This window comes from Oncorhynchus clarkii, chromosome 2 (assembly GCF_045791955.1).
Source record: "Oncorhynchus clarkii lewisi isolate Uvic-CL-2024 chromosome 2, UVic_Ocla_1.0, whole genome shotgun sequence".
Classification (NCBI taxonomy): Eukaryota; Metazoa; Chordata; class Actinopteri; order Salmoniformes; family Salmonidae; genus Oncorhynchus; species Oncorhynchus clarkii.
The window spans coordinates 80,579,781-80,606,941 of record NC_092148.1 but is presented as its reverse complement, the minus strand read 5'-3'; the positions used below and the strand labels follow the sequence as shown (position 1 = coordinate 80,606,941).

At 44.8% G+C, this 27,161-nt stretch overlaps 1 protein-coding gene across 1 annotated transcript in view; it reads left to right on the top strand.

The window, feature by feature from the left end:
* The first annotated feature begins 10,930 nt into the window (after positions 1-10,930).
* LOC139374744 (spondin-1-like) overlaps positions 10,931-27,161 on the top strand; it is a 135,812-nt gene continuing 119,581 nt past the window's right edge. The window contains exon 1 of the mRNA XM_071115873.1: positions 10,931-11,625. Within this exon, the coding sequence (XP_070971974.1) occupies positions 11,397-11,625 (229 nt within the window). The 5' untranslated portion in view covers positions 10,931-11,396. The remainder of the gene's footprint in view (positions 11,626-27,161) is intronic.

Here is a 27,161-nt window from a genome sequence, read left to right as displayed (position 1 = left end):
GCGCATCTGGTCTCCAGTGCGTCTCCTCGGGCTGGCGTACATGGCACCAGCCTTACGCATGGTGTCCCCGGTTCACCAGCACAGCCCAGTGCGGGCTATTCCACCTCGCCACACTGGCCTGGCTACGGGGAGCATTCAACCAGGTAAGGTTGGGCAGGCTCGGTGCTCAAGAGCTCCAGTGCGCCTGCACGATCCGGTCTATCCGGTGCCACCTCCACGCACCAGCCCTCCTGTGGCAGCCCCCCGCACCAGGCTGTCTCTCCGTCTTCTCCTCACAGGTGCTCCCGCCAGTCCAGCACTGCCAGAGCCTTCCTCCTGCCCAGCGCTGCCAGAGTCTCCCGTCTGTCCTGAGCCGCCGGAGCCGCCAGTCTGTCCTGAGCTGCCAGAGCCGCCAGTCTGTCCTGAGCCTCCAGAGCCGCCAGCCAGCCAGGAGCAGCCAGAGCCGCCAGCCAGCCAGGAGCCGCCAGAGCCGCCAGCCAGCCAGGAGCCGCCAGAGCCACCAGCCAGCCAGGAGCCACCAGAGCCCTCAGTCAGCCAGGCGATGCCAGAATCGCCCTTCACTCCGGAGCTGCCGGAGTCTCCCGCCTGTCCGGCGCTGCCGGAATCTCCCGTCCATTCGGGACCCGTGTCGTGGGTCCCAAGTCCAAGGTCGGCGCCGCTCTAAAGAGGCCATGGAGGCGGGCTAAGAGGCGCAAAAAAACTATGGTGAAGTGGGGTCCATGTCCCGCGCCAGAGCCGTCACCGCGGACAGACGCCCACCCAGACCCTGCCCTATAGGTTCAGGTTTTGCGGCCGGAGTCCACACCTTTGGGGGGGGGGGGGGGGGGGGGGGGGGGGGGGGGGGGGGGTTCAGTATGGTCAGGGCGTGAGTTGGTGTGGGCAGTCTTTTTGTTTTTCTATGTTGGTTTTTGAATTCGGCCTAGTATGGTTCTCAAGGCAGCTGTCAATTGTTGTCCCTGATTGAGAATCATACTTAGGTAGCCTGGGTTTCACTTTTGGTTTGTGGGTGTTTGTTTCCGTGTGAGTGTTTGGGCCACACGGTACTATTTCGGTTTTGGTAAATTCACGTTGTCATTTATTGTTTAGTGTTCTGAGTTTTAATTAAACATCATCATGAACACTTACCACGCTGCACTTTGGCCCTCCTCTCTTTCTCCCGACGACATCCCTTACAATTACACAAAAAACAGAAACCTTGAGCGTGCTTAACTATTCACTCCCCCAAAGTCAATACTTTGTAGAGCCACCTTTTGCAGCATTTGCAGCTCCAAGTCTCTTGGGGTATGTCTCTATAAGCTTGGCACATCTAGCCACAGATTTTTGCCCATTCTTCAAGGCAAAACTGCTCCAGCTCCTTCAAGCTGAATGAGTTCCGCTGGTGTACAGCAATCTTCAAGTCATACCACTGATACTCAATTGGACTGAGGTCTGGGCTTTGACTAGGCCATTCCAAGACATTTAAATGTTTCCCCTTAAACCACTCAAGTGTTGCTTTAGCAATATCATTAGGGTCATTGTCCTGCTGGAAGGTGAATCTCCGTCTCAGTCTTAAATCCCTGGAAGACTGAAACAGGTTTCCCTCAAGAATTTCCCTGTATTTAGCACCATCCATCATTCCTTCAATTCTGACCAGTTTTCCAGTCCCTGCCAATGAAAAACATCCCCAGAGCATGATGCTGCCACCGCCATGCTTCATTGTGGGGATGGTGTTCTTAGGGTGATGAGAAGTGTTGGGTTTGCACCAGACATAGTGTTTTCCTTGATGGCCAAAAAGCTACATTTTAGTCTCATCTGGCCTTCCATATGTTTGGGGAGTTTCCCACTTGCCTTTTGGGGAACACAAAACATGTTTGCTTATTTTTTTCTGGCCACTCTTCCTGGCCCAGCTCTCTAGAGTGTACGGCTTTAAGTGGTCCTATGGACAGATACTCCAATCTCCGCTGTGGAGCTTTGCAGCTCCTTCATGGTTATCTTTGGTCTCTTTGTTGCCTCTCTGATTAATGCCCTCCTTGCCTGGTCCATTAGTGTTGTGGTGCCATATTCTTTCCATTTTTTAATAATGTATTTAATGGTGCTCCGTGGGATGTTCAAGGTTTTGGAATGTTTTTTTCTAACCCAACCCTGATCTGTACTTCTGCACAACTTTGTCCCTGACCTTATACAAAGGTAAAACAAGAAGGGGTCTAGTCCCCCTTGAGGTTCTTGAGAGAGCAGCCAAGGAAGTGAGAGAAGGGAAAAAGTCCATTAAGCAGCAGCTAGAGATGAAGAAATTTACTGAATGACACATGTACGTGTGTGAAAGAGAGGCTATGATACTGTAGCTTTCTAAACATATGCAGAATTTCTCCGACCAGTTTCATGGGCTTAGAAGCCTCAAATGCAGAGAACTTGGCTACGAATTGGTACATCGAAACAACATCCCTTTCCCAGACAACTGGCCAAGAAATGAAAGGGTAAGTCATATTGAACAGATACTGAAGATATACAGTATATCTGAATGTAGGCATCCATAACCCACTGTCACAGGACACCATCACTCACTTAAACCCAAAGTGGCTCAATTTACCCCATACCCAGGGTAAGTTCATCAAAATTTGATTGTACCGCATCAGCAAAACAACAGTACAGTAACATTTTGGACCCCATGATTTGCATTTTTGTGTCCTGGCCTTCAACTGAAAACCAAATGCCAAGTTACATAATTTTTGCAAAGTCATGACTTTGTATTCTATATTTCACAAGAATACAGCACATCATAGGTTTATGTGATTTTTAAATAATTGAACACCTTACTGTTACTGCGATTCTACAGTGCCCTTTGGCGTTTTTCCTATTTTGTTGCATTACAACCTGTAATTTAAATGGATCTTTATTTGGATTTCATGTAAAATAGTCCAAATTGGTGAAGTGAAATGAAAAAAGAACTTTTAAATGTACATTTTTTTTATTTACATTTAAAAAACGGAAAAGTGGTGCGTGCATAGGTATTCACCCCCTTTACTATGAAGCCCCTAAATAAGATCGGGTGCAACCAATTACCTTCAGAAGTCACATAATTAGTTAGATTGCACACAGGTGGACTTTATATAAGTGTCACATGATCTCAGTATATATACACCTGCTCCGAAAGGCCCCAGAGTCTGCAACACCACCAAGCAAGCGGCACCATGAAGACAAAGGAGCTCTCCAAACAGACAGTGCATGATGATCTACTCTATGTCTGCTCTGTAACAAGAAAAATGCACTATCTTGAGTACATACGCATAACACATTGCAAAACAACTATGCATAAAACTGACTAAATGTAATCATCATTTGCATGGGGTATTGTGGACATTGGCTCAACTTACAGTGCCCCAAGGGAAACCTTTTGACTATATTAGCCCACACAGCTACAAGGATGCACTTTCATGCTAGGTTTAGGACCTCATATTGTAGCTTATAGAGACCCCGACTTATGTATACTGAACAAAAATATAAAACACAACATGCAACAATTTCAAAGATTTTACTGAGTTACAGTTCATAAGGAAATCAGTCTATTGAAATAAATTCATCAGGCTCTAATCTATGGATTTGACATGACTGGGAATACAGATATGCATCTAGTGGCCACAGATACCTTTAAAAAGTAGGGGCGTGACACATCTCCTTTGCATACAGTTTATCAGCCTGTTGATTGTGGCCAGTGTAATGTTGTCCCACTCCTCTTCAATGGCTGTGCGAAGTTGCTGGACATTGGCGGGAACTGGAACAAGCTGTCATACACATCAATCCATAGCATCCCAAACATGCTCAATGGGTGACATGTCTGGTGAGTATGCACACCATGGAAGAACTGAGACATTTTCAGCTTCCAGGAATTGTGTACAGATCGTTGTGACATGGGGCCGTGCATTATCATGCTGAAATATGAGGTGATGGCGGTGGATGAATGGCACGACAATGGGCCTCAGGATCTCATCACGGTATCTCTGTGCATTCAAATTGCCATCGATAAAAGGCAATTGTGTTCCTTGTTCAAAGCTTATACCTGCCCATACCATAACCCCACCGTCCCCATGGGGCACTCTGGTAACAACATTGACATCAGCAAACCGCTAAGCCCACGTGACACCATACACATGGTCTGTGGTTGTGAGACCGGTTGGTCATACTGCCAAATTATCTAAAAGAATGTTGGAGAGGTATAGAAATTACATTCAATTCTCTGGCAAAAGCTCTGGTGGACATTCTTGCAGTCAGCATGCCAATTGCACGCTCCCTGAAAACTTGATACATCTGTGGCATTGTGTTGTGTGACAAAACTGCGCATTTTAAAGTGGCCTTTTATTGTCCTCAGCACAAGATGCACCTGTGTAATGACCATGCTGTTTAATCAGCTACTTGATATGCCACACCTGTCAGGTGGCTGGATTATCTTAGCAAAGGAAAAATGATCGCTAACAGGGATGTAAAGAGATTTGTGCACAAAATTAGACAGAAATAAGCTTTTTGAGCATATGGAACATTTTGGGGATCTTTTATTTGAGCTTATGTAACAAGGGACCAACAATTTACATTTATATTTTTTAATTTTTGCATTTATATTTTTGTTCAGTGTATAAAACAATCTGGACCTAACTTGCTTACCACTTTTTCCATGTGGTTTCTTCCTTCCCACACTCCATGAAATGATGACCTCTTCCTAAATATTTGGTCACATTGATTCATTTGGTGTATTCTTTTTTAGAAACAAAAGATGGCTCAACTAACCCTTTGGCTCAATTTACCCCACTCTCTCCTACTTCCCCTACTTTATCTCTCACTCAAATCTTAGAGACAGAATACCTGCTATACGAGACAACCATTAATAAGAATTTCTAGACATTGTCCATATTTGAATACCTTCGTCACTGACAAACAGTAACACTTTGGTGCACCCAAGTCCATCCATAAAGCTCTGACTATGAGGCTTTGCTATAGAGCTTATGTTAGTGCTTGCATGTCCTCACAATCAGGATAGAATTGTACTCACCACCCACCACTCCACATTCACACACACACACTTCCTCCTCCTACCTAGGAGTGTGTTCTGATTATGTTTGATGTGAAGTGTTGATAGGCACATGTCAGATGCCGCTCCCCTTATCTACTCCCTGATAAGATAACTTCCGTTGGCTCCTGTGTTTGACAATGATGTCCTCAGGAAAGACATGACCACAATAGTTGGATTTCACCTACAGAGAGATAACAAATGAAACAGTGTTCAAGGAATGTAACAGAATTGGGTGATTCACACATGGTTACAGGCTTTTAGAAATCAATAATCAACATATTTATCCTATCTTATTTACTGGAGCTATGGGTAGCTACAGTCATTTTTACCATTATCTATGACAGACTACACTACTGGGCTCCCGAGTGGCGCAGCGGTCTAGAAGCATCACTACAGGCTGTATCACACCCGGCTGTGATAGACCCTGGTTCGATAACCAGGCTGTATCATAACCGGCTGTGATTGGGAGTCCCATAGGGTGATGCACAATTGGCCCAGCGGGGTGAGCCGTCATTGTAAATAAGAATTTGTTCTTAACTGACTTGCCAGTTAAATAAAGGAAAATAAAGAAAATTAAATTAAATCAGCTAAGCATCACTGCATTTTTTTTTTATTTTTTTTAATTTTACCTTTATTTAACTAGGCAAGTCAGTTAAGAACAAATTCTTATTTTCAATGACGGCCTAGGAACAGTGGGTTAACTGCCTGTTCAGGGGCAGAACGACAGATTTGTACCTTGTCAGCTCGGGGGTTTGAACTCGCAACCTTCCGGTTACTAGTCCAACGCTCTAACCACTAGGCTACCCTGCCGCATTAACATGGAGTATAATTGAAGGGTTATTTGATATCCTCTCAGTCAGCGAGAAATACCGCAACTACCTGGGGAAGCACATTTCGATTCAGAGTTGTCTGTCTTGACTCGCTGTAATTGCATCTGATGGCCTCCAAACGTTCACGATATTTCAGCAGGGTGCTTAAATGGACGATCAGAACCGATTACCTCCCAACTTCCATCAAGAAGCACAAAGTACAGTTCCAGGGAAGCAGGTCAGACTGACACAACACATGCCTGCTGAGAGATAAACACTTTCTAGTCTACTACACATTATAAATAGATTTATATAAATAGATTTATACAGAACATGGTATATGATATTATTAATATGCTTATCTTATACCATTTTCATACTATCGTGCCGACCCAAATCAAGCTCCGCAGGCTCAGATATATTTTCAAATGGTCCTCTTCAGCACGGTTCCAGCGACCATGGTGGATAGGTATCCAGGCCAGCTCACTACAGCTTGGTTTAGCTTGGCTAGGCTCAGTAGTGTGAACCACCATTTATTATTGTTTATGTCCGGCACAACAGGTACGTTGGAAGGTTGAGACGTCCATGTAGACATCTGTGTGTTTATGAAGCAGTAAAATATAAATGTACCATTGGGAAATAGTATTGTCAGTAGTAAACAGCCACGCAGGCCGCTAGATGGGAAATAGCCAGCACTCATACATACACATGGGACCGAAGTACAGCGGTGGATGGGTCAGATGGGCTTCCTCAGACAACGTCATGGTGGATGCAGAGTAACCACCTCCAGCCTCAGGTACTGTTCTCCTCTATGTGTTGTTACCACTGCCACATGTGTCTCACTCCCAGGTCCACAAAACCACACCTTTCCCCGCCATTCAGGCCAAACAAGCACCATTATTCAATAATGCATGTGTAGTGATGTTTATTTGATCTTGCTAGGGGAAATGTTTTCATAGCAGTGCATAGATTGGTTTGCTTCAATGGAGGTTTTAGTGAATGGCAGCTAGGAAGCATTATGGCAGACATCCACACAGCTAATACACTCCTGTTGTCTTCAATACAGACCAGACCACTACTAACTCACATTGGCGGGCACAGTGTCCATACGATACAGAAGGATTTGCGTAGATGGAAGACAGTGGATGGAGAGTGGTAGTGTGGAGAGTTTCAAATTCTATCCTTTTGAGCGGCTCATAAAAACAGCTAGAATAAGTGAGACACTTTTCAGATGATGAAAGGATATGCCAATTGGTCTCAGATATGTTTATGCAAATACTTGAGGCACATTTACATAAAACAAATACAACTGTTAGAAGATGACACAGTGAAACATCACAGTGGGCTGTCTCAATCAAAAGTGAGATTTAATATAGTTTGTAATACTTTATTATACAATTTCATCAGTGTTTTAATGTATTGGATATGGACCTTATAGACTTTATATGCTACTATATATCCATTAGTAAATATTTATTGATATGAAATGGAACAGTCTGCCTAAATGATTTATTACAGCTACCTCCATTGATTCACTTCCAGATAGCCTATCTCACATGTGCTTTTTATGCATGAGGTGAATGTAATTCAATTACATCCCAGTACCCCCCAAAAATCCTCCCATTTGCTATTTTCCACTTTCCTACGCCCAGACTATACATTCCTACCGCCAGCGGTGGAGTGGAGGTTACTGTTCAAGACGTGATTTGCATCTCTGGCAGGTGTGACCCCCACTCATAGGAACCTATAAACCCTTGGCAGGCCGCTTTTGTATCTCTGGCATTTAGGCTCCACTCAGAGGACAGCTATAAGCCCTAGGCAAGCCATCTAGACATGAATTAATTTGAAAGACAATAGCAAGGAATTTCTCTAATCTCAAATTCATCCTGCCACCTTCTAGCTAACCACAGCCAGCCAGAGGCTGCAAGCTGTTCTTGCTGTTTCTATAAATACCTTACATTTGTTGTGATTTGATTTACCAATGCAATAGTTATGTCACCTTACTCCACTACTAATGTATATGTTTCATATAATTATATGCTGCTTCTGCACTTTATTCCACTCACTATGCACATGGCAAATAAGGTCCATACTATATCCTTATAGGCTATGTTTAAAAATCTTATTTTCATTTATATTTTATTTTATCTGCATGCCTATTGTACTTGATTTAGTTTATTTAGTATTTGTATTAGTACGTTGTACTGTATATTTACAATGTAACTGATTTGATTGCTTTCCTATGTTACTTATTTGTCACTTTTGTCACCATTGCACTGTGTGAGAAGCCTGCAAGTACATGACAATACAATTTGCTTAATTTACTTACAAAAATATGCATATTTTTCTGCATATCTAATACCTAGAGAGCTGGTTGTATCCTCCTGACTGGTCGTTCTTGTTTTAAAGAAACAAATTATGCTTCTCTGCACCTCTGCTAAAATCTGGGTAAAAGATTCAAATAAATGTGAGCCTTATTCAGTACATTTAGTTATTGCTTGCTTTTCTAAAGTCTACTAACCTTGCCAGCAGGCATGCCAGCTAAAATGGTTAGACAAGCTAGGTACTCAAACTTGATTGATAGCCTGAAATGGCTTCTTGGTAGCTCTTGAAAACTCTAGGCGTAATTCTGTTTCTCCATCCGAAGAAACGACATTTCCACTCCACTTCCTGGGTTACGCTTACACACAAGTGTTCAGAGCATGCTAGATCACTAATTAGCACAGGTGGTTGCTCATCTTCCGTCTGTTTTCTGTAAACAAGCGTTGTAGCATGGAGATATTGCTGTGTGGGGGAACTAACCTTAACCCTATCCATTTAACATTTAGCTTTTTGAAAAGGATTTCTCGCTGATATGAATCAAATCAAACTTTATCAAAATCTGTGATTCAACAAAATAAGGTCCTTATGCTTCCAATACCATATGGCAAGCAATGCATGTTAATGAGCAGCTTGAGCGTCAGGGATCTTACCAAACTCACCACTACAGATACGCATTCGTCCAATGACCTAGCAAATTTATGAAGGTGGCTTTAGCCGAGATAGGTTAGCAATCTCCCAACCTCATAACTAGCTACCAAGAAGCTAACCTTTGATCATGACTCTCAGTTCCATTACATGATCATGACTCTCAGTTCCATTACATGATCATGACTCTCAGTTCCATTACATGATCATGACTCTCAGTTCCATTACATGATCATGACTCTCAGTTCCATTACATGATCATGACACTCAGTTCCATTACATGATCATGACACTCAGTTCCATTACATGATCATGACACTCAGTTCCATTACATGATCATAACTCTCAGTTCCATTACTTGATCATGACACTCAGTTCCATTACATTATCATGACACTCAGTTCCATTACATGATCATGACTCTCAGTTCCATTACATGATCATGACACTCAAATCCATTACATGATCATGACACTCAGTTCCATTACTTGATCATGACACTCAGTTCCATTACATGATCATGACACTCAGTTCCATTACATGATCATGACTCTCACTTCCATTACATGATCATAACTCTCAGTTCCATTACATGATCCTGACTCTCAGTTCCATTACATTATCATGACTCTCAGTTCCATTACATGATCATGACTCTCAGTTCCATTACTTGATCATGACTCTCAGTTCCATTACTTGATCATGACTCTCAGTTCCATTACATGATCATGACTCTCAGTTCCATTACATGATCATGACTCTCAGTTCCATTACATGATCATAACTCTCAGTTCCATTACTTGATCATGACACTCAGTTCCATTACATGATCATGACTCTCAGTTCCATTACATGATCATGACTCTCAGTTCCATTACATGATCATGACTCTCAGTTCCATTACATGATCATGACTCTCAGTTCCATTACATGATCATAACTCTCAGTTCCATTATGTTACGTAATGGAACTGAAAGTAATGATCAAGGGCTAGCTTGTTGGCAGCTAGTTATGAGGTTGGGAGATCAAATCGTATGAATCACATGCGCTGAATAAAACAGGTGTAGACCTTACTGACGAGCCCCTAACCAACAATGCAGTGAACAAAATGTTAAAATACAAATAAGAATAATAAATAAAAGTAACAAGTAATTAAAGAGCAGCAGTAAAATAACAATAGCGAAACTATATACAGGGGGGTACCGGTACAGCGTCAATGTGCTGGGGCACCGGTTAGTTGAGGTAATATGTACATATGTACAGAGTTATTAAAGTGACTATGCATAGATGATAACAACAGAGAGAGGCAGAGTAGCAGCGGTGTAAAAGAAGGGGGGGGGGGGGGGGGGGGTGGCAATGCAAATAGTCTGGGTAGCCATTTGACTGGATGTTCAGAAGTCTTATGGCTTGGGGGTAGAAGCTGTTTAGATTGGGAACCTATCTGGGCTAAAGACACCTTCATAAAATTGCTAGGTGGTTAGTAATATTACAGAGAAAAAACAACTACAAAAATTTCATTTAAAAAAAGATATATATTTTTTAAACAGGACAAGGGGACAAGTGCCCCTGTGCCCCCAATGGGCATGAAGACTGACAGGACTGACCCTCATTATCTGATATATTTTGCACACATAATAATTTACAATACTTTTCCACAAACCTTTTTCAATGCCATCCAATATATATTAAATAATAAAAATCAATAAACATATTTTTAAAAAGTGGCGACAGGGAGTAGGCATGCCGCTGGCTTGGCACAGAAAAATATTATTGCTTCCAATTGGCAGCTGTAGTGTCACAGGTCAGGAGAAGGACGAGTGGGCTGTGAGAGGAAAACGCCATTTGAGAACGACGGTCGCGGGAGTCCGGTGAATGCAGCCGGTGGGCAAAAAAGCTATCGCACCGCACTCCACCACTCTGGAGGGACGCGGGTCACTCATTGTTAATCGGGAAGAAAAAATCACGCAAATAATTTTGCACTATATAAACGGTAAAATTGTATAATCGTCAAAAGTAAATCATTGAGCACACACCAAACATTTGCCTTACCATTATCATTAATACAAGAAAAGGCGCATTATTGTTATGAGCGCCCTACTATATTCTAATTGACTTGTGAAATAGCTGTGTAAACATTGGCCGACAGTTTTGCTGCGTCTCACCAAGAATGTCAAATGCACCTCTCGGTCACAGGGGTGATTAGGAATGTCTGGGTTTTGTTTATACTCTGCTGCCTTCATCGCTACAATCTAGTTATTCCCTCGTTGTCGGGGACAGCTGTGCTGCTGCTCTTCGCTATTTCCCGGACCCTGAGAATTACTCCGTTAACTCAACACTCAAGCTACCTATCACCGCTTTCCTCTCAGATCAGTGTAACTGTATGCTGAAGCAGTGCCATCGAACTTCGAAACCCGCTCTGTCTGGGATGGATTCACCGCGGTTTCTCTCACCATTTATTACCAAGTGTCAGGGCTAATAGTTTGCAGGAATTCCGTAGTTGGGGACTGTGGGGAGATAATACATCCTCTATTTTGTTTCCTTTGTAGAGGTGGAATAAAGAACTTCCCACCACACCATCAATAATGGGAATATATTTGAATTTGCTGCTTTTGCAGTATTTTGTCTCCAATTGTGTGTGCAATGCTCTCACGTTCGTCGAGGAACCAACAGATAAGCAAGCGAAGTCGGATGGATATTGCGGCAGGATTTTACGGGCACAGACACAGGGTACACGGAGAGATGGCTACAATGAGTTTCGGCTAAGAGTCGAGGGGGACCCAGAAAATTACCAACCTGCAAGCACATACAGAGGTATACAACAATAAGAGCACATTTTACGTATCGTTACTTGCTTGGCTTTGCATATATCCACCAAATTGGAGTGACTTTGAAAAGGACAACTCTCAGAAAGTATAACCTACTTCAGTTGTCTAACACACTAATAAGTCAAGTTTAGATTCCGTGCGCAAGTCACTTCCATTGCGTAATTGTGACAAATGTAGCTAACCAGAGCTACTAATCACACCTCAATATGACACCTGAAGACAAGTGCAATACTTGTATCAAAACAATTGCATCTGCACTGAACAAACATATTAGTGAAAGTAACACATATTATGCGTTTGGCACTCTCAGGAAAGATGTCAATATGCCATGCACTCTTGGGATTTGTTTTTGCTATCTAGAGCCTAAATGGGTTATTTGGCTGTCCCCAGAGAATACCCCTTTGAAGAACCGTTTTAGTTCCAGGTAGAACCTTTTGGGGTTAGAATCATTTCCACAGAGGGTTCTACATGGAAACCAGAAGGGTTCTACCTGGAACCAAAAAGGGTGCTCCTATGGGGACAGCGAATAACCATTTTGGAACCCTTTTTTCTGAGAGAGAGAGAGAGCGAGAGATAGAGAGATAGAGAGAGAGAGAGAGAGAGAGCGAGATAGAGAGAGAGAGAGAGAGAGAGAGATAGAGAGAGAGAGAGCGAGAGAGAGAGAGAGGAGGGGGGGGGGATTTATGCTGGTAAAGTCAAACGTCACAACACGTTCTAAATCGCTTTGGTGACAAACATTGATTTCCTTGTTTCCATTCGTCCACATGGCTGTGATTTGCTTGCACCGAAGATATCGTGATGATTGCCCATTTATTTTATTTTTGTAAGGACCCAAAAACGGGGGCAGTGGGATAACCTATTCAAGTAAGTAAATACATGTTTAAATGTTTTTTTTAAAGTGTATTATTAGCTAGCTATGTGGCTACAGTTCGCCACTTTGTAAGCGAACTCAACTGAGCTGCTAGCCAAATGGCCAACATTGCACACCGTTTAGCTAAGTGAATTAAATGGCACTTGCTAGCTAATTTTCTATTAGCTAGATATCTTGGTGTAATCATTATAAATTAAAAACAGTCTCCACATACATTTGTAGATAACAGCCATGGAAAAGGATGAAATTGCAGCTCTAGCTGTCTAAAGGGAGATTGTAGGCTACTGGATTGGGCAGGTAATTTTGTGGGAGGACATTATGAAAATATTCTCCAGTTCCAGACCCAGGAGGGAAAAACCATAAGGCCAGAGATAATAGCAACATAATATTGAGTGCTGTCTAATTTTATTATAATGAAGTCTGTTTCTTTGTGACGTTTTCTGTCCTCAGATATCGAAAACTGAAAGCCTGTTTGCAGATTAAAAGAGGTCCCAATGAATGTCACATAAGACTAAGGGTATATCCTATATGCCATGGGTCATATGTGTAGGCCTGCCTATGTTGCCAAATACATAATACAGTTAAACATCACACACAATGTATAAACCTATTACAATCTGAGCAGGCCAACCTTGCTGGAAGTCTGCTGGGTGTGCAGGGTTCTGTTTTATAATGAGTTGAAAATCAAGTGTGCTATTGTTGGGCTGGAATAGAAGTCTGCTCATCCAGTAGATCAGGGATCACTGGAGCAAGTTTGGCCACTGCTAGTATGGAGTTGTTTTTGTTCCCCTGAAATGATGCTTTAGTAATAATAGCGTACAATTATCTATTGCTGTTTTGACTAAGATGTCTAATCTTTACATACAGGTAATCTTATTTGTACATTTTGAAGTGACAAAGTGTTGATTCTTTGAAGTGAAGTTTTTAAACTTGTTTTAATTATTAAACTATTATTCAAAATGAACTAGTATCAATGTTGATTAATCATATCACATATCACAATCCTGCAATAAAGAGGAGAAGGGGTTCCGTGTCTATGTTTGTGTTTCTGTGTATTCTCAAATGAACAATGCATTTTTGTGTAGTTGTAAGATCCCAAGTCGGTTTTATTTTATTTTATTTATTTCTCTCTCAGTATATCAGCTATGTGAATACATTTTGCAACTTATCATATGGCATGCATTGCCAATGGAGTCACAGGCCTACAGTATGATGGCATTACTGGCCTTATGGGCATCTGAAGCAGAGCGTAGCTCAACAGACATTGTTTAAATGTTGAGCTATATGTTCTCAATTTAAAATGATACCAGTAGACAATGTATGAGGGAAACCATATACCAGATTTTGTACATGCCTTTTAATTAAGTGCTGACATAAAATGTTTAGTGCAAATCCACTCCTTGTAATTTAGGTACAGTATAAAAATAGGTAGACCACAATTAGGCTACAGGAGATGAACATTACAGGTAACAATTAGGCTACAAGTGGTGAGCATTACAGGTAACAATTAGGCTACAGGAGATGAACGTTACAGGTAACAATTAGGTTACAGGAGATGAGCATTACAGGTAACAATTAGGCTACAGGAGATGAGCATTACAGGTAACAATTAGGCTACAGGAGATGAGCATTACAGGTAACAATTAGGCTACAGGAGATGAGCATTACAGGTAACAATTAGGCTACAGGAGATGAGCATTACAGGTAACAATTAGGCTACAGGAGATGAGCATTACAGGTAACAATTAGGCTACAGGTGGTGAGCATTACAGGTAACAATTAGGCTACAGGTGGTGAGCATTACAGGTAACAATTAGGCTACAGGAGATGAGCATTACAGGTAACAATTAGGCTACAGGAGATGAGCATTACAGGTAACAATTAGGCTACAGGTGGTGAGCATTACAGGTAACAATTAGGCTACAGGTGGTGAGCATTACAGGTAACAATTAGGCTACAGGAGATGAGCATTACAGGTAACAATTAGGCTACAGGAGATGAGCATTACAGGTAACAATTAGGCTACAGGAGATGAGCATTACAGGTAACAATTAGGCTACAGGAGATGAGCATTACAGGTAACAATTAGGCTACAGGAGATGAGCATTACAGGTAACAATTAGGCTACAGGAGATGAGCATTACAGGTAACAATTAGGCTACAGGTGGTGAGCATTACAGGTAACAATTAGGCTACAGGTGGTGAGCATTACAGGTAACAATTAGGCTACAGGAGATGAGCATTACAGGTAACAATTAGGCTACAGGAGATGAGCATTACAGGTAACAATTAGGCTACAGGTGGTGAGCATTACAGGTAACAATTAGGCTACAGGTGGTGAGCATTACAGGTAACAATTAGGCTACAGGAGATGAGCATTACAGGTAACAATTAGGCTACAGGAGTTGGGGCATTACAGATAACATTTTATGAGGTTCATTAGATTTTTCTTCATTCATTTTAGCAACGTTGCTTGCAAAATGACTGCAGTTGTCCCCATAGATAAACAGTACATGATTGCCGTAAAATATTGACATGGCCAGCATTGTAGACCATTTCTGCAGCTTTTGCTCACCTCAAAATAACAGAGAAATGCTGTGAAAACCAGCGTGCTGCAAACGTTGTCAAATGTTTTGTCACCAGTGCATGTTTTGATGATGTTTTTAGTCCTCACACACTGTTGCTCCTATGGCACTAATCTGGTGAGCATCTTTGTAGCTCCGCCCAAGCAAGGCATTTGATTGGTTTGAGGTGTCAAATTCCACTCCTATTTAGTTGATTTCTGCCATGGAACTTTCCCAGGCTTCCCGTTAGCCTGTTTTGCGACGAGGCTTGGTATGTCATACCCCACCTCTAGACCAAACATTTTAAGTAGTCAAAAAAGTGGTCGAAAACGTACTCAATTGTTATACTTGAGTAAAAGTAAAGATACCGTAATAGAAAATGACTCAAGTAAAAGTGAAAGTCTCCCAGTAAAATACTACTTGAGTGAAAGTCTAAAAGTATTTGGTTTTAAATATACTTAAGTGTTAAAAGTAAGTGGAATTGCAATTGTCTTATTTCTTTTTACATTTACAGATAGCCAGGGGCATACTCCAAAACTCAGTCATAATGTATAAACAAAGAATTTGAGTTTAGTGAGTCCTCCGGATCAGATGCAGTAGGAATGACCAGGGATGTTCTCTTGAGAAGTCTGTCAATTGGACCACTTTCTTTTCAAAATGTAAGGAGTGCATTTGGGTGTCAGGGAAAATGTGTGGAGTAAAATTATTTAATTTAGGAATATAGTGAAGTGAAAGTAAACGTTGGCAAAAATATAGTAAAGTACAGAAACACCAAAAACGACTTAAGTAGTAGACTACTTTAAAGTATTTTGACTGAAGTACTTTACACCACTGGTAAAAAAACAAAAAACAGACTAAATAATTCCAATCCCGATTAAAATACAACAGGTGTTTAGCGTACAGACAGGTTGGCTTTAGGACCATGCAGATGATGAAAATTACAGGCCTCTCTCATCTTTTTAAGTGGGAGAACTTGCACAATTGGTGGCTGACTAAATACTTTTTTGCCCCACTGTATCTGTTCTTAGTTAAAAAAAAATGGAATGGGGCATGCTTATTTAAGTTGGTGAGGAAAGCACTTTTAAAGAGCAACCAGGAATCCTTTACTGACGGGATGAGGTCAATATCCTTCCAGGGTACCTGGGCCAGGTAGATTAGAAAGGCCTGCTCGCTAAAGAATTTAAGGAAGCGTTTGACAGTGATAAGGTGTGGTCATTTGACCACGGACCCATTACGGACACAGGCAATGAGGCAGTGATCGCTGAGATCCTGGTTGAAGACAGCAGAGGTGTATTTAGAGGGAAAGTTGGTCAGGATGATATCTAAGAGGATGCCCATGGCTACGGATTTAGGGTTGTACCTGGTATAATTTGTGTGAGATTGAGGGCATCTATCTTAGATTGTAGGACAGCCGGGGTGTTAATAAGCATATCCAAGTTTAGGTCACCTAACAGTACGAACTCTGAAGATAGATGGCTGGCAATCAATTCACATATGGAGCCCAGGGCACAGCTGGCGGCTGAGGGGGGTGTATAGCAAGTGGCAACGTTGAGAGACTTGTTTCTGGAATGATGGATTTTTAAAAGTAGATGCCCAAATTGTTTGGGCACAGACCTGGATAGTGTGACAGAACTCTGCAGGCTATCTCTGCAGTAGATTGCAGATTGCAACTCCGCCCCCTTTGACAGTTATATCTTGTTGGAAAATGTTGTAGTTGGGGATGGAAATTGCAGAATTTTTGGTGGCCTTCCTAAGCCAGGATTCAGACACGGCTAGGACATCAGGTTTGGCGGAGTGTGCTAAAGCAGTGAATAAAACAAACTTAGGGAGGAGGCTCCTAATGTTAACATGCATGAAACCAAGGCTTTTACAGTTACAGAAGTCATCAAAAGAGAACACCTGGGGAATAGGAGTGGTGCTGGGGGCTGCAGGGCCTGGGTTAACCTCTACATCACCAGAGGAACAGAGGAGGAGTACGATAAGGGTACCAGAACTGGATAGGCTATAAGAACTGGTTGTCTAGTGCGTACGGAACAGAGAGTAAAAGGAGCAGTTTCCTGGGCGTGGTAGAATCGTTTCAAGGCATAATGTACAGACAAGGGTATGGTAGGATGTGAGTAGAGTGGAGGTAAACCTAGGCAATGAGTGACGATGAGAGAGATTTTATCTTTAGAGACACCAGTTAAGCCAGGTGAGGTCACCACATGTGTGTGTGTGTGGGGGGGGGGGAAACAAAAGGCCTATCTAAGGCATGTAGGTCAGGGCTGGGGTTTCTACAGTGAAATAAGACAATAATAACTAATAACTAACCAAACCAGCAATAGACAACAATATTTACATTAGGGAGAGGCATGTGTAGTCGAGTGATATTGGGGTCCAATGAGCAGCAATAGGAGGTGAGTCAGGGAGCCGTTCAGTAGTTGCTACTACGCTAGGTGAGCTGGAGACACACCGATTCAGACAGCTAGCAGGCCGGGGCTAGCAGATGGGCCTTAGGCAACTTCGCAATGGAAGAGCCTGTTGAACCCTACTCGGACGATTACGTCGGCAGACCAGTCGTGATGGATCGGTATGGCTCCATGTCGGCAATAAAGGGTCCAGGCCAATTGGAAAAAGAGGTATTGTAGCCCAATAATTAGCTGGTAGACCTCTTCGGATAGCCGGGAGATGGGCGTAGCTCAAGGCTAACTGGTGCTCTTTTCGGGACAGAGGTGTTAGCCAGCAGTAGCCACTCGACTGCAGCTAGTTAGCTGCGATGATCCGGTGTAATGGACCAGGGCTTGCGGCAGGAATATATATCTGATATGCTCTGGGTTGATATCGCACTGTGCAGACTGGCAGGTATTGACCGAGCTGAAGCTGGCTGGAGTCCGAGTTAATGGTGAAGACCGCTAGCAGTGGCTAACTGACTACTAGCTAGTTAGCTGGCTAGCTCCTGATGGGGTTCCGATTCTAAAGTATAAAAATAGCATATCCGTACCACATTGGGTGAGGCGGGTTGCAGGAAAGTATATTCAGTTCGTGGATGGAAAGTGAGAATTAAATATATACGAAATATATCAGAAAAAAATGAGGAAAATGACTATCTACACCGGACAAGATATGACAAGTGTCACAACTCCTACCGAAGGTGGCTCCCCTTCCTGTTCGGGTGGCGCTCGGCAGTCGTCGTCACCGGCCTTCTAGCTGCCACTGATCCTTTCTCCCCTTTCGGTTTATTGGTTTCACCTGTTTGTGTTTTAGGCTGATTAGTCAGGCTTTATTTACTGCTAGGCCCGCCTGCTCTGTGTGCGGGATTGTTTTTGTGGTACTTGTGTGCACGTCTGTGGGTTACCTGTTTCCCATTGGACAGTTTAAGTCCCAGTGTTTGGGGCATTTGTTTTGTTCTGCGCCCTGTGTTTTTGTGGGGTTGGATTATGTTGGCCGTTTTGTGCATTAAAGTAGCACTACCCTGAACTCTCTGCTTCCTGCGCCTGACTTCTCACCCACTACACCAAGAACGTTACAACAAGGCAAAGACACGTCCGACTGCTACGCCATCTTGGAAAACCTTTAGAGCATTTACCTAAAAAACATGTCCTGTTTTTGGCTTCAAAGACAATAACAGTTTTAGGTTATAATAAATGTGCATTGTAATGCAGTGACAGAATGATAGGCCTACTTGTATGCCAGCAGCATTCCACCCTGCATCCCACTGCCAGTTTGCTTCTGAAGCTAAGTGGTGTTAGCCTTGGTTAGTTCCTGGATGGGAGACCAGCTGCTGTTAGAGGTCCAGTAAAGCCTTGGTTAGTTCCTGGATGGGAGACCAGCTGCTGTTGGAGGTCCAGTAAGAGGCACCATTCCCTCTGGTTTAAAAATTATACCTATGCCGTAGGGTGGTGTCTTTTAGATGGGACTATTAAACAGGTGTCCTGACTCTCTATGGTCCCATGGCACTTATCGTAAGAGCAGGGGTGTTAACCCTGGCGTCCTGGCTAAATTCCCAATCTGGCATCTCCCCTGTAACTATTCCCCAATTCGTTGTTGTAAATGAGGATGTGTTCGCAGTCAATTTACCTGGTAAAATAAGGGAGATAATGCAAATCATTAATAATTACTTTGTTGGGTTAACTTTTTTTAAACTTATTGCTGTAGGCCTACGTCATCATTATTCTCTGCCTGAATCCCTAATCCCTACATGTAGCCTACCGGCCTATGGTATAATGCATTTCCACCTTGATTGTCCATCTTCCTCAATTAAAATGAGATATTCTTACTGATCAATCTGGCTGGCAAAACGTCATTAAATAGGCTATTGCTAAATTATTTAGCTATACTGTAGACGTAGGGCTGTGCAACTACTAATATCAGTATCTCTATGTTACAATGAATATTCTCGGAGCCGCTTTGGTGATACTAATTGTTTCAATATTCTCTGGGCCTCCTCGTTTGTTGATGCAATGTTTCAATGTTATCAGAGCTGTCACGACTTCCGCCGAGTTTGGCTCCCCTGCCTGTTCGAGCGGTGCTCGGCGGTCGTCGTCACCGTCCTACTAGCCACCATCGATCCCTTTTTCGTTTGTCTGTTGGTTTTGTCTTATTAGTTTCACCTGTGTGTATTTTAGTTTATTGACGTCCTTATTTATAGTAGGTTGTCCCGCCCTTGTTTCGTGCGGGATTGTTTTGGTTTCATGTATTTTAGTTATTACGTATTGTGCTATTTTGCTCCGATATCTCTTAATCCTGTGTTGGATTATTTCACCCGTGTTTTCGGGTTTTCAGTGTTTGTTCCGGAGAATAAAAACTATCGACTCACTGCACCTGCTCTCTGCGCTTGATTCCACCTACCTTGTGAATACGTGACAGAATCCCGCACCACCCATGGAATCAGCAGGAGCAGCCGCGTCTCCTCTCCCATCGATGGAGGAGAGAGTCCTCCACCACACCAGCGTGCTCCATCGGATTGGTTCTGCCATGGACCAAATGATGGAGAGGATGGATCGATGGGAGAGGAGTGGTCTTCCCACATCATCACCAGCACCCCCTTCTCCAGCACCTCCTGTTCCTGTGACCACATCTGGCTCCGGGGCTCTGCGGTTGACGCTCCCACGGGAGTATGACGGAACGGCGGCCGGGTGCCAGGGTTTCCTCCTTCAACTGGAGCTATACCTGGCTACCGTGCGTCCTGCTCCCTCTGGAGAGGAGAGCGTGAGCGCCCTCGTCTCCTGCTTGACTGGGCGAGCCCTCGAGTGGGCCAACGCAGTATGGAATGGCCCGGACTCGGCGAGGGATAATTACCCAGAGTTCACCCGCCGATTCCGAGCTGTTTTTGACCATCCACCGGAGGGTCGGGCGGCGGGTGAACGGCTGTTCCACCTGCGGCAGGAGACGAGGAGCGCTCAGGACTTTGCTCTCGAGTTCAGGACCCTGGCCGCAGGAGCAGGATGGAACGACAGGGCCTTGGTCGACCATTTCAGATGCAGTCTCAGGGAGGACGTCCGCAGGGAGCTGGCATGTCGGGACACCACCTGCACACTGGATGAGCTCATTGACTTGGCTATCCGTCTCGACAATCTGCTGGCTGCTCGCGGGCGTTCGGATCAGGCCCTGTCGTTTCCACTTCCCAGCCCTCCTGCCCCTATCCCTATGGAATTAGGAGGGGCAGCTTCGAGGGAGACCGGAGGAGGAGTGTCCTCCTGTACCAGTTGTGGTCGACGAGGGCACACGTCAGACCGGTGCTGGAGGAACTCGTCTGGGAGTCGGGATGGCAGGCGGAGCACTGCTCGATCACCCCAGGTGAGTAAGCACCAGACTCACTCAGAGCCTCCTGTCGGTCATGTGTATGTTTTGATTTCTTTCCCTGGGTTTTTCCCCTCTCTACAGCATAAGGCGCTAGTCGATTCAGGCGCAGCTGGGAATTTCATGGATCGTGGGCTTGCGTTAAGGCTAGGGATTCCCCTGGTGTTGGTAGATCAACCTTTCCCCGTGCACTCATTAGATAGCCGACCATTAGGGTCAGGAGTGATTAGGGAGGCTACGGTGCCACTGGACATGGTAACGCAGGGGGATCATAAGGAGCAGATTAGTCTGTTCCTTATAGATTCACCTGCGTTTCCGGTGGTGTTGGGGGTTCCCTGGTTAGCTCAACACAACCCGGTGATTTCCTGGCGACAGGGGGCTCTTAAGGGGTGGTCAGAGGAGTGTTCAGGTAGGTGTAGAGGAGTTGCCGTTGGTGCGACTACGGTGGAGAGTCCAGACCAAGTTTCCACCGTGCGCATTCCCTCTGAATATGCCGATTTGGCTATCGCCTTCAGTAAAAAGAAGGCGACCCAATTACCACCTCATCGTCGAGAGGACTGCGTGATAAACCTTCTGGAGAACGCTGCACTTCCTAGGAGTCACGTGTATCCATTGTCCCAGGAGGAGACGGTAGCGATGGAAACATACGTTGCTGAATCACTGAGACAGGGGTACATTCGGCCCTCCGCATCACCCGTCTCCTCGAGCTTCTTTTTTGTGAAGAAGAAGGATGGAGGTCTGCGTCCGTGCATTGATTATAGAGGTCTAAATTCCATCACAGTGGGGTTTAGTTACCCACTACCTCTCATCGCCACGGCGGTGGAATCATTTCACGGGGCGCGCTTCTTCACAAAACTGGACCTGAGGAGCGCGTATAATCTGGTGCGTATCAGGGGAGGGGATGAGTGGAAAACTGCATTCAGTACTACATCTGGTCATTATGAGTACCGCGTCATGCCATACGGGTTGAAGAATGCTCCAGCCGTTTTCCAATCCTTCGTAGACGAGATTCTCCGAGACCTGCTCGGGCAGGGAGTGGTAGTGTACATCGATGACATCTTGATCTATTCTGCCACACGCGCGGCGCATGTGTCTCTGGTGCGTAAGGTACTTGGGCGACTGCTGGAGCATGATCTGTATTGCAAGGCGGAGAAATGTGAGTTTTTCAAACAGTCCGTTTCCTTCCTGGGATATCGTATTTCCACCTCTGGGGTGGTGATGGAGGATAACCGCGTTACCGCCGTGCGTAATTGGCCGACTCCGACCACGGTGAAAGAGGTGCAGCGGTTTTTAGGGTTTGCCAATTACTACCGGAGGTTCATCCGGGGTTTTGGTCAGGTAGCTGCTCCCATCACCTCGCTGCTGAAGGGAGGACCGGTGCGCTTGCGCTGGTCAGCAGAGGCGGGCAGAGCATTCACTCGTTTGAAGGAGCTGTTCACCAATGCACCCGTGTTGGCGCATCCGGACCCCTCTTTAGCGTTCATAGTGGAGGTGGATGCGTCCGAGGCTGGGGTCGGAGCCGTGCTGTCCCAACGCTCGGGCGTGCCACCCAAACTTCGCCCTTGTGCTTTTTTTTCGAGCAAGCTCAGCCCAGCGGAGCGAAACTATGATGTGGGGGACCGGGAGTTGTTAGCTGTAGTCAAGGCTCTGAAGGTGTGGAGACATTGGCTTGAGGGGGCTAAACACCCCTTTCTCATCTGGACTGACCATCGTAATCTCGAGTATATCCGGGCAGCGAAGAGAATGAATCCACGTCAGGCTAGATGGGCCATGTTTTTTACCAGATTCCGGTTTACCCTCTCATACCGGCCCGGCTCCAAAAACACCAAGGCCGACGCGCTGTCCCGCCTCTATGATACCGAGGAGCGGCCCGTTGAGCTAACTCCCATCATTTCACCGTCATGTCTCGTGGCACCGGTGGTATGGGAGGTGGACGCAGAGATAGAGGAGGCCTCACGGTCAGAGCCGGCCCCCCCCAACTGTCCGGTAGGAACCCAGTACGTACCGAGGGGGGTCCGGGACAAGCTGATTCGGTGGGCTCATACTCTCCCCTCCTCGGGTCATCCGGGCATCGAGAGGACAGTGCGGAGTCTGAGAGGGAGATACTGGTGGCCCACGCTAGCTAAAGACGTGAGATTTTATGTCTCCTCCTGCTCCGTGTGTGCTCAGAGTAAGGCTCCTCGGCACTTGCCTAGAGGGAAATTACAACCCCTCCCCGTTCCACAACGGCCGTGGACACACTTATCGGTGGACTTTCTTACCGACCTTCCCCCGTCCCAGGGAAGTACTACAATCCTGGTCGTTGTGGATCGGTTTTCTAAGTCCTGTCGTCTCATCCCGTTGCCCGGTCTCCCTACGGCCCTGCAGACTGCTGAGGCCTTGTTTACCCATGTCTTCCGGCACTATGGGGTGCCTGAGGACATCGTTTCTGATCGGGGTCCCCAATTCACGTCCAGAGTATGGAGGGCGTTTATGGAGAGACTGGGGGTCTCGGTCAGCTTAACCTCAGGTTTTCACCCCGAGAGTAATGGGCAGGTGGAGCGCGTAAATCAAGAGGTGGGCAGGTTTCTGCGGTCCTATTGCCGGGACCGGCCTGGTGAGTGGGCAAGGTATGTTCCCTGGGCTGAACTAGCTCAGAACTCCCTACGCCACTCCTCAACTAACTTGTCTCCTTTTGAGTGTGTGCTAGGTTACCAGCCGGTCCTGGCTCCATGGCATCAGAGCCAGACCGAGGCCCCTGCGGTGGAGGAATGGGTACAGCGCTCCAAGGACACATGGAAAGCCGTTCAGGACTCACTACGGTTAGCGGGCGAACGGCAGAAGAGGAGCGCTGACCAACACCGCAGTGAGGCCCCCGTGTTTACACCGGGGGACAGGGTCTGGCTCTCGACCCGGAACCTGTCCCTCCGCCTGCCCTGTCGGAAGCTGGGGCCGCAGTGTGTGGGGCCGTTTAAAGTCCTGAGGAGAATAAACGAGGTGTGTTACAGGTTACAACTTCCTAGGTATTACCGTATTAACCCCTCGTTTCATGTGTCTCTCCTCAGGCCGGTGGTGGCTGGTCCCCTGCAAGAAGGTGAGGTGCCTGAGGTCCCTCCGCCCCCCCTGGACATCGAGGGGTCCCCGGCGTACACAGTTCGGGGCATTCTGGATTCGAGACGCCGGGTGGGGGGCCTACAGTACCTCGTGGACTGGGAGGGGTACGGTCCGGAGGAGAGATGCTGGGTTCCGGTGAGGGACATTTTGGACCCTTCTCTCCTGAGTGATTTCCACCGCCTCCACCCGGATCGCCCAGCACCTCGTCCTCCGGGTCGTCCTCGAGGACGGTGGCGGCGCGCTGCGGGGGCCGCGCGTCAGGGGGGGGGTACTGTCACGACTTCCGCCGAGTTTGGCTCCCCTGCCTGTTCGAGCGGTGCTCGGCGGTCGTCGTCACCGTCCTACTAGCCACCATCGATCCCTTTTTCGTTTGTCTGTTGGTTTTGTCTTATTAGTTTCACCTGTGTGTATTTTAGTTTATTGACGTCCTTATTTATAGTAGGTTGTCCCGCCCTTGTTTCGTGCGGGATTGTTTTGGTTTCATGTATTTTAGTTATTACGTATTGTGCTATTTTGCTCCGATATCTCTTAATCCTGTGTTGGATTATTTCACCCGTGTTTTCGGGTTTTCAGTGTTTGTTCCGGAGAATAAAAACTATCGACTCACTGCACCTGCTCTCTGCGCTTGATTCCACCTACCTTGTGAATACGTGACAAGAGCCACTTTGTTGATACAATGATTCAGTATTCACAGAATGTTTCCCTTCCCTGGTGTATAATGCAGACAGGAAAATGCAAAAATTTGCGGGAAGTGCACTAGACAATGTTGGTGGGAAGCGCATGAGACAATGATACTGTCATAGTAAACTGTTTGCACCGTTCCACAAGGGTGGCTTCATATAGCCTATAGAAGGGGATCGGCAACCTTTTTTCTACAATTCTACAATTGATCCTACCATTTCTAAAGATCTGCATGCCAGTTATGATTTTCATTTACGCATAACTGTGCCCAACAAATGTCAAACTTCACACAACCAAAATAATTCTATAGCTGGCTGTTAGACAGGTGCTGTCTATTCAGCACCACGCCACAGAGCTCCACTATGCTTACCTGTACCGAGGCGCTGTCCATGTGGCAGTGCTGAATCACGGGCGGGGCCTTAGCTCCCTTTAAAAAGGTATGTGTACGTTTACCTTTTGTATTTTGTGTTTTCGTCGTTCTTTAGTCGAGTTTGTTTGTCTTCTTGCGTACCTGTCGAGGCCTAAGTAAATCCTTTGATGTGTGCATTTTATTTCAATGCATGTGTAGGATTTATCTGGAATAGTTTGCATTCACGATCAGCTGTTTTATGCTCTGGTTACTTTCACATTAATGTCGGCATTTGAAGTCGGCCTTGTTGTGACTTGATAGATGCATGTATGCACTGTTCTACGAGTAAATTAGTCCATTTATAATATGGTTGAGTAGTGGTTGACATTGTACACACGGTCCACAGACCTTTAAACCTAATATTGTGGTGATAATTAATGGCAGGGGTCATTTTTTGTATTTTTAAAAAGAGAAAATTGACCACCCCACTTTGCTTAAAACAATGTTTATTAAAAACTTTTTTTTTCACATTTTAAAAACATAATAGATGAATGAATATAAATACAAATCTGTTTTAACACCCATACCCTAGGTTTAGCTGAACTGACACCCCTAGGGGGATGCAAGGTTATAACCTTCAGGTGTTCATTGGCCTGTGATAAGTGGCTCATTATCACATTATAATTCACTGTTGTGTGATTGTAAGCAGCATTTTTTCCCTTGGAAAAATAAACCAGGTGTGCTTTTGACTGAGCTATGCTGGTCAGTAGTGTGCAATTAGTAAATACAATTATATTATTACATTCTTCATAACTCTCTCATCAAAGTTTCCGATACAGGTGTCTGAATATCATATAACTGCTCCCAGTGACCCTACATTAATAATACACATTATGTTCACTTAAAAATGAATTACATTATTATCTAACGAATGTGTAAATACATCTAACAATGTTTATCTTTTATAATGTACCTGATACAGCCCAAGGAGGATGCATTGTGTGTTGTCAGTTTTCAGGGAAACCATAAGCTAATATTGTTAGTAAAGCTGACTTTTCAAAGATAAATCTTTTACCACCACGTTACATTTGACCCTGTTGAAATCACTGACTGGAAAACAGTCAAACAGCAGGCAACTAATGAGCTGCTAGCAGCGCATACCTTTATCCCACATTCTGTAGTAGGCTCCTCCAGCTGAGTTTGTTGCTCTCTCAACAGTGCCTGGGATGGGGCTACATTACATTATCTTTCATCTTTGATAGGATCTTAATTTGATCACTCGTTTGTTGCTGAGAATTTTCTTGCACCACAGGAAATTCAGATGAGCTTCACGATTTACATAAATTCTCAGAATCGCCTAGAATGTCATTGTATGCTGTAGCATTAAGATTTAAGTGGTTAGCCTGAACCATGAAAAACATCCCCAGACCATTATGCCGCCTCCACCAAACTTTACATGTGGCACTATGCATTGGGGTAGGTAGCGTTCTTCTGGCATTTATCTGTCGGACTGCCAAATGGTCCGTGGGACGGCCAGATTGCCAGAATGCGTTTCCACTGCTCCAGAGTCCAATGGTGGTGAGCTTTACACCACTCCATTCTACACTTGGCATTGCGCATGGTGATCTTAGGCTTGAGTGCGTGAGGCTGCTCTGCCATGGAAACCCATTTCATGATGCTCCCGAAGAACAGTCATTGTGCTAACGTTGCTTCCAGAGGCAGTTTGGAACTTGGTAGTTGGTGTTGCAACCGAAGACAGACAATTTTTACGCGTTTCAGCACTAGGCGGTGCCGTTCTGTGAGCTTGTGTGGCCTACCACTTACAGTTGACCGGGACAGTTCTAGCATGGCAGACATTTGACGGACTGACTTGTTAGAAAGGTGGCATCCTATGACGAAGCCATGTTGAAAGTCACCGAGCTCTTCAGTAAGGACATTCTACTACCAATATTTGTCTATGGAGATTGCATGGCTGTCAGCAACGGGCGTGGCTCAAATAGCCGAATCTACTAATTTGAAGGCGTGTCCACATACTTTTGTATTTATAGTGTATATTAACAGTATTGTACTTTTCATGTAGTCTAATTTTGGCCAGGTAATAGCCTAACTACAAATCAAGCAACATTAACATTCAAATTCTGTTGAGCAGGATTATTTTGCTGCGACAATACTGGTCATATTAAGAT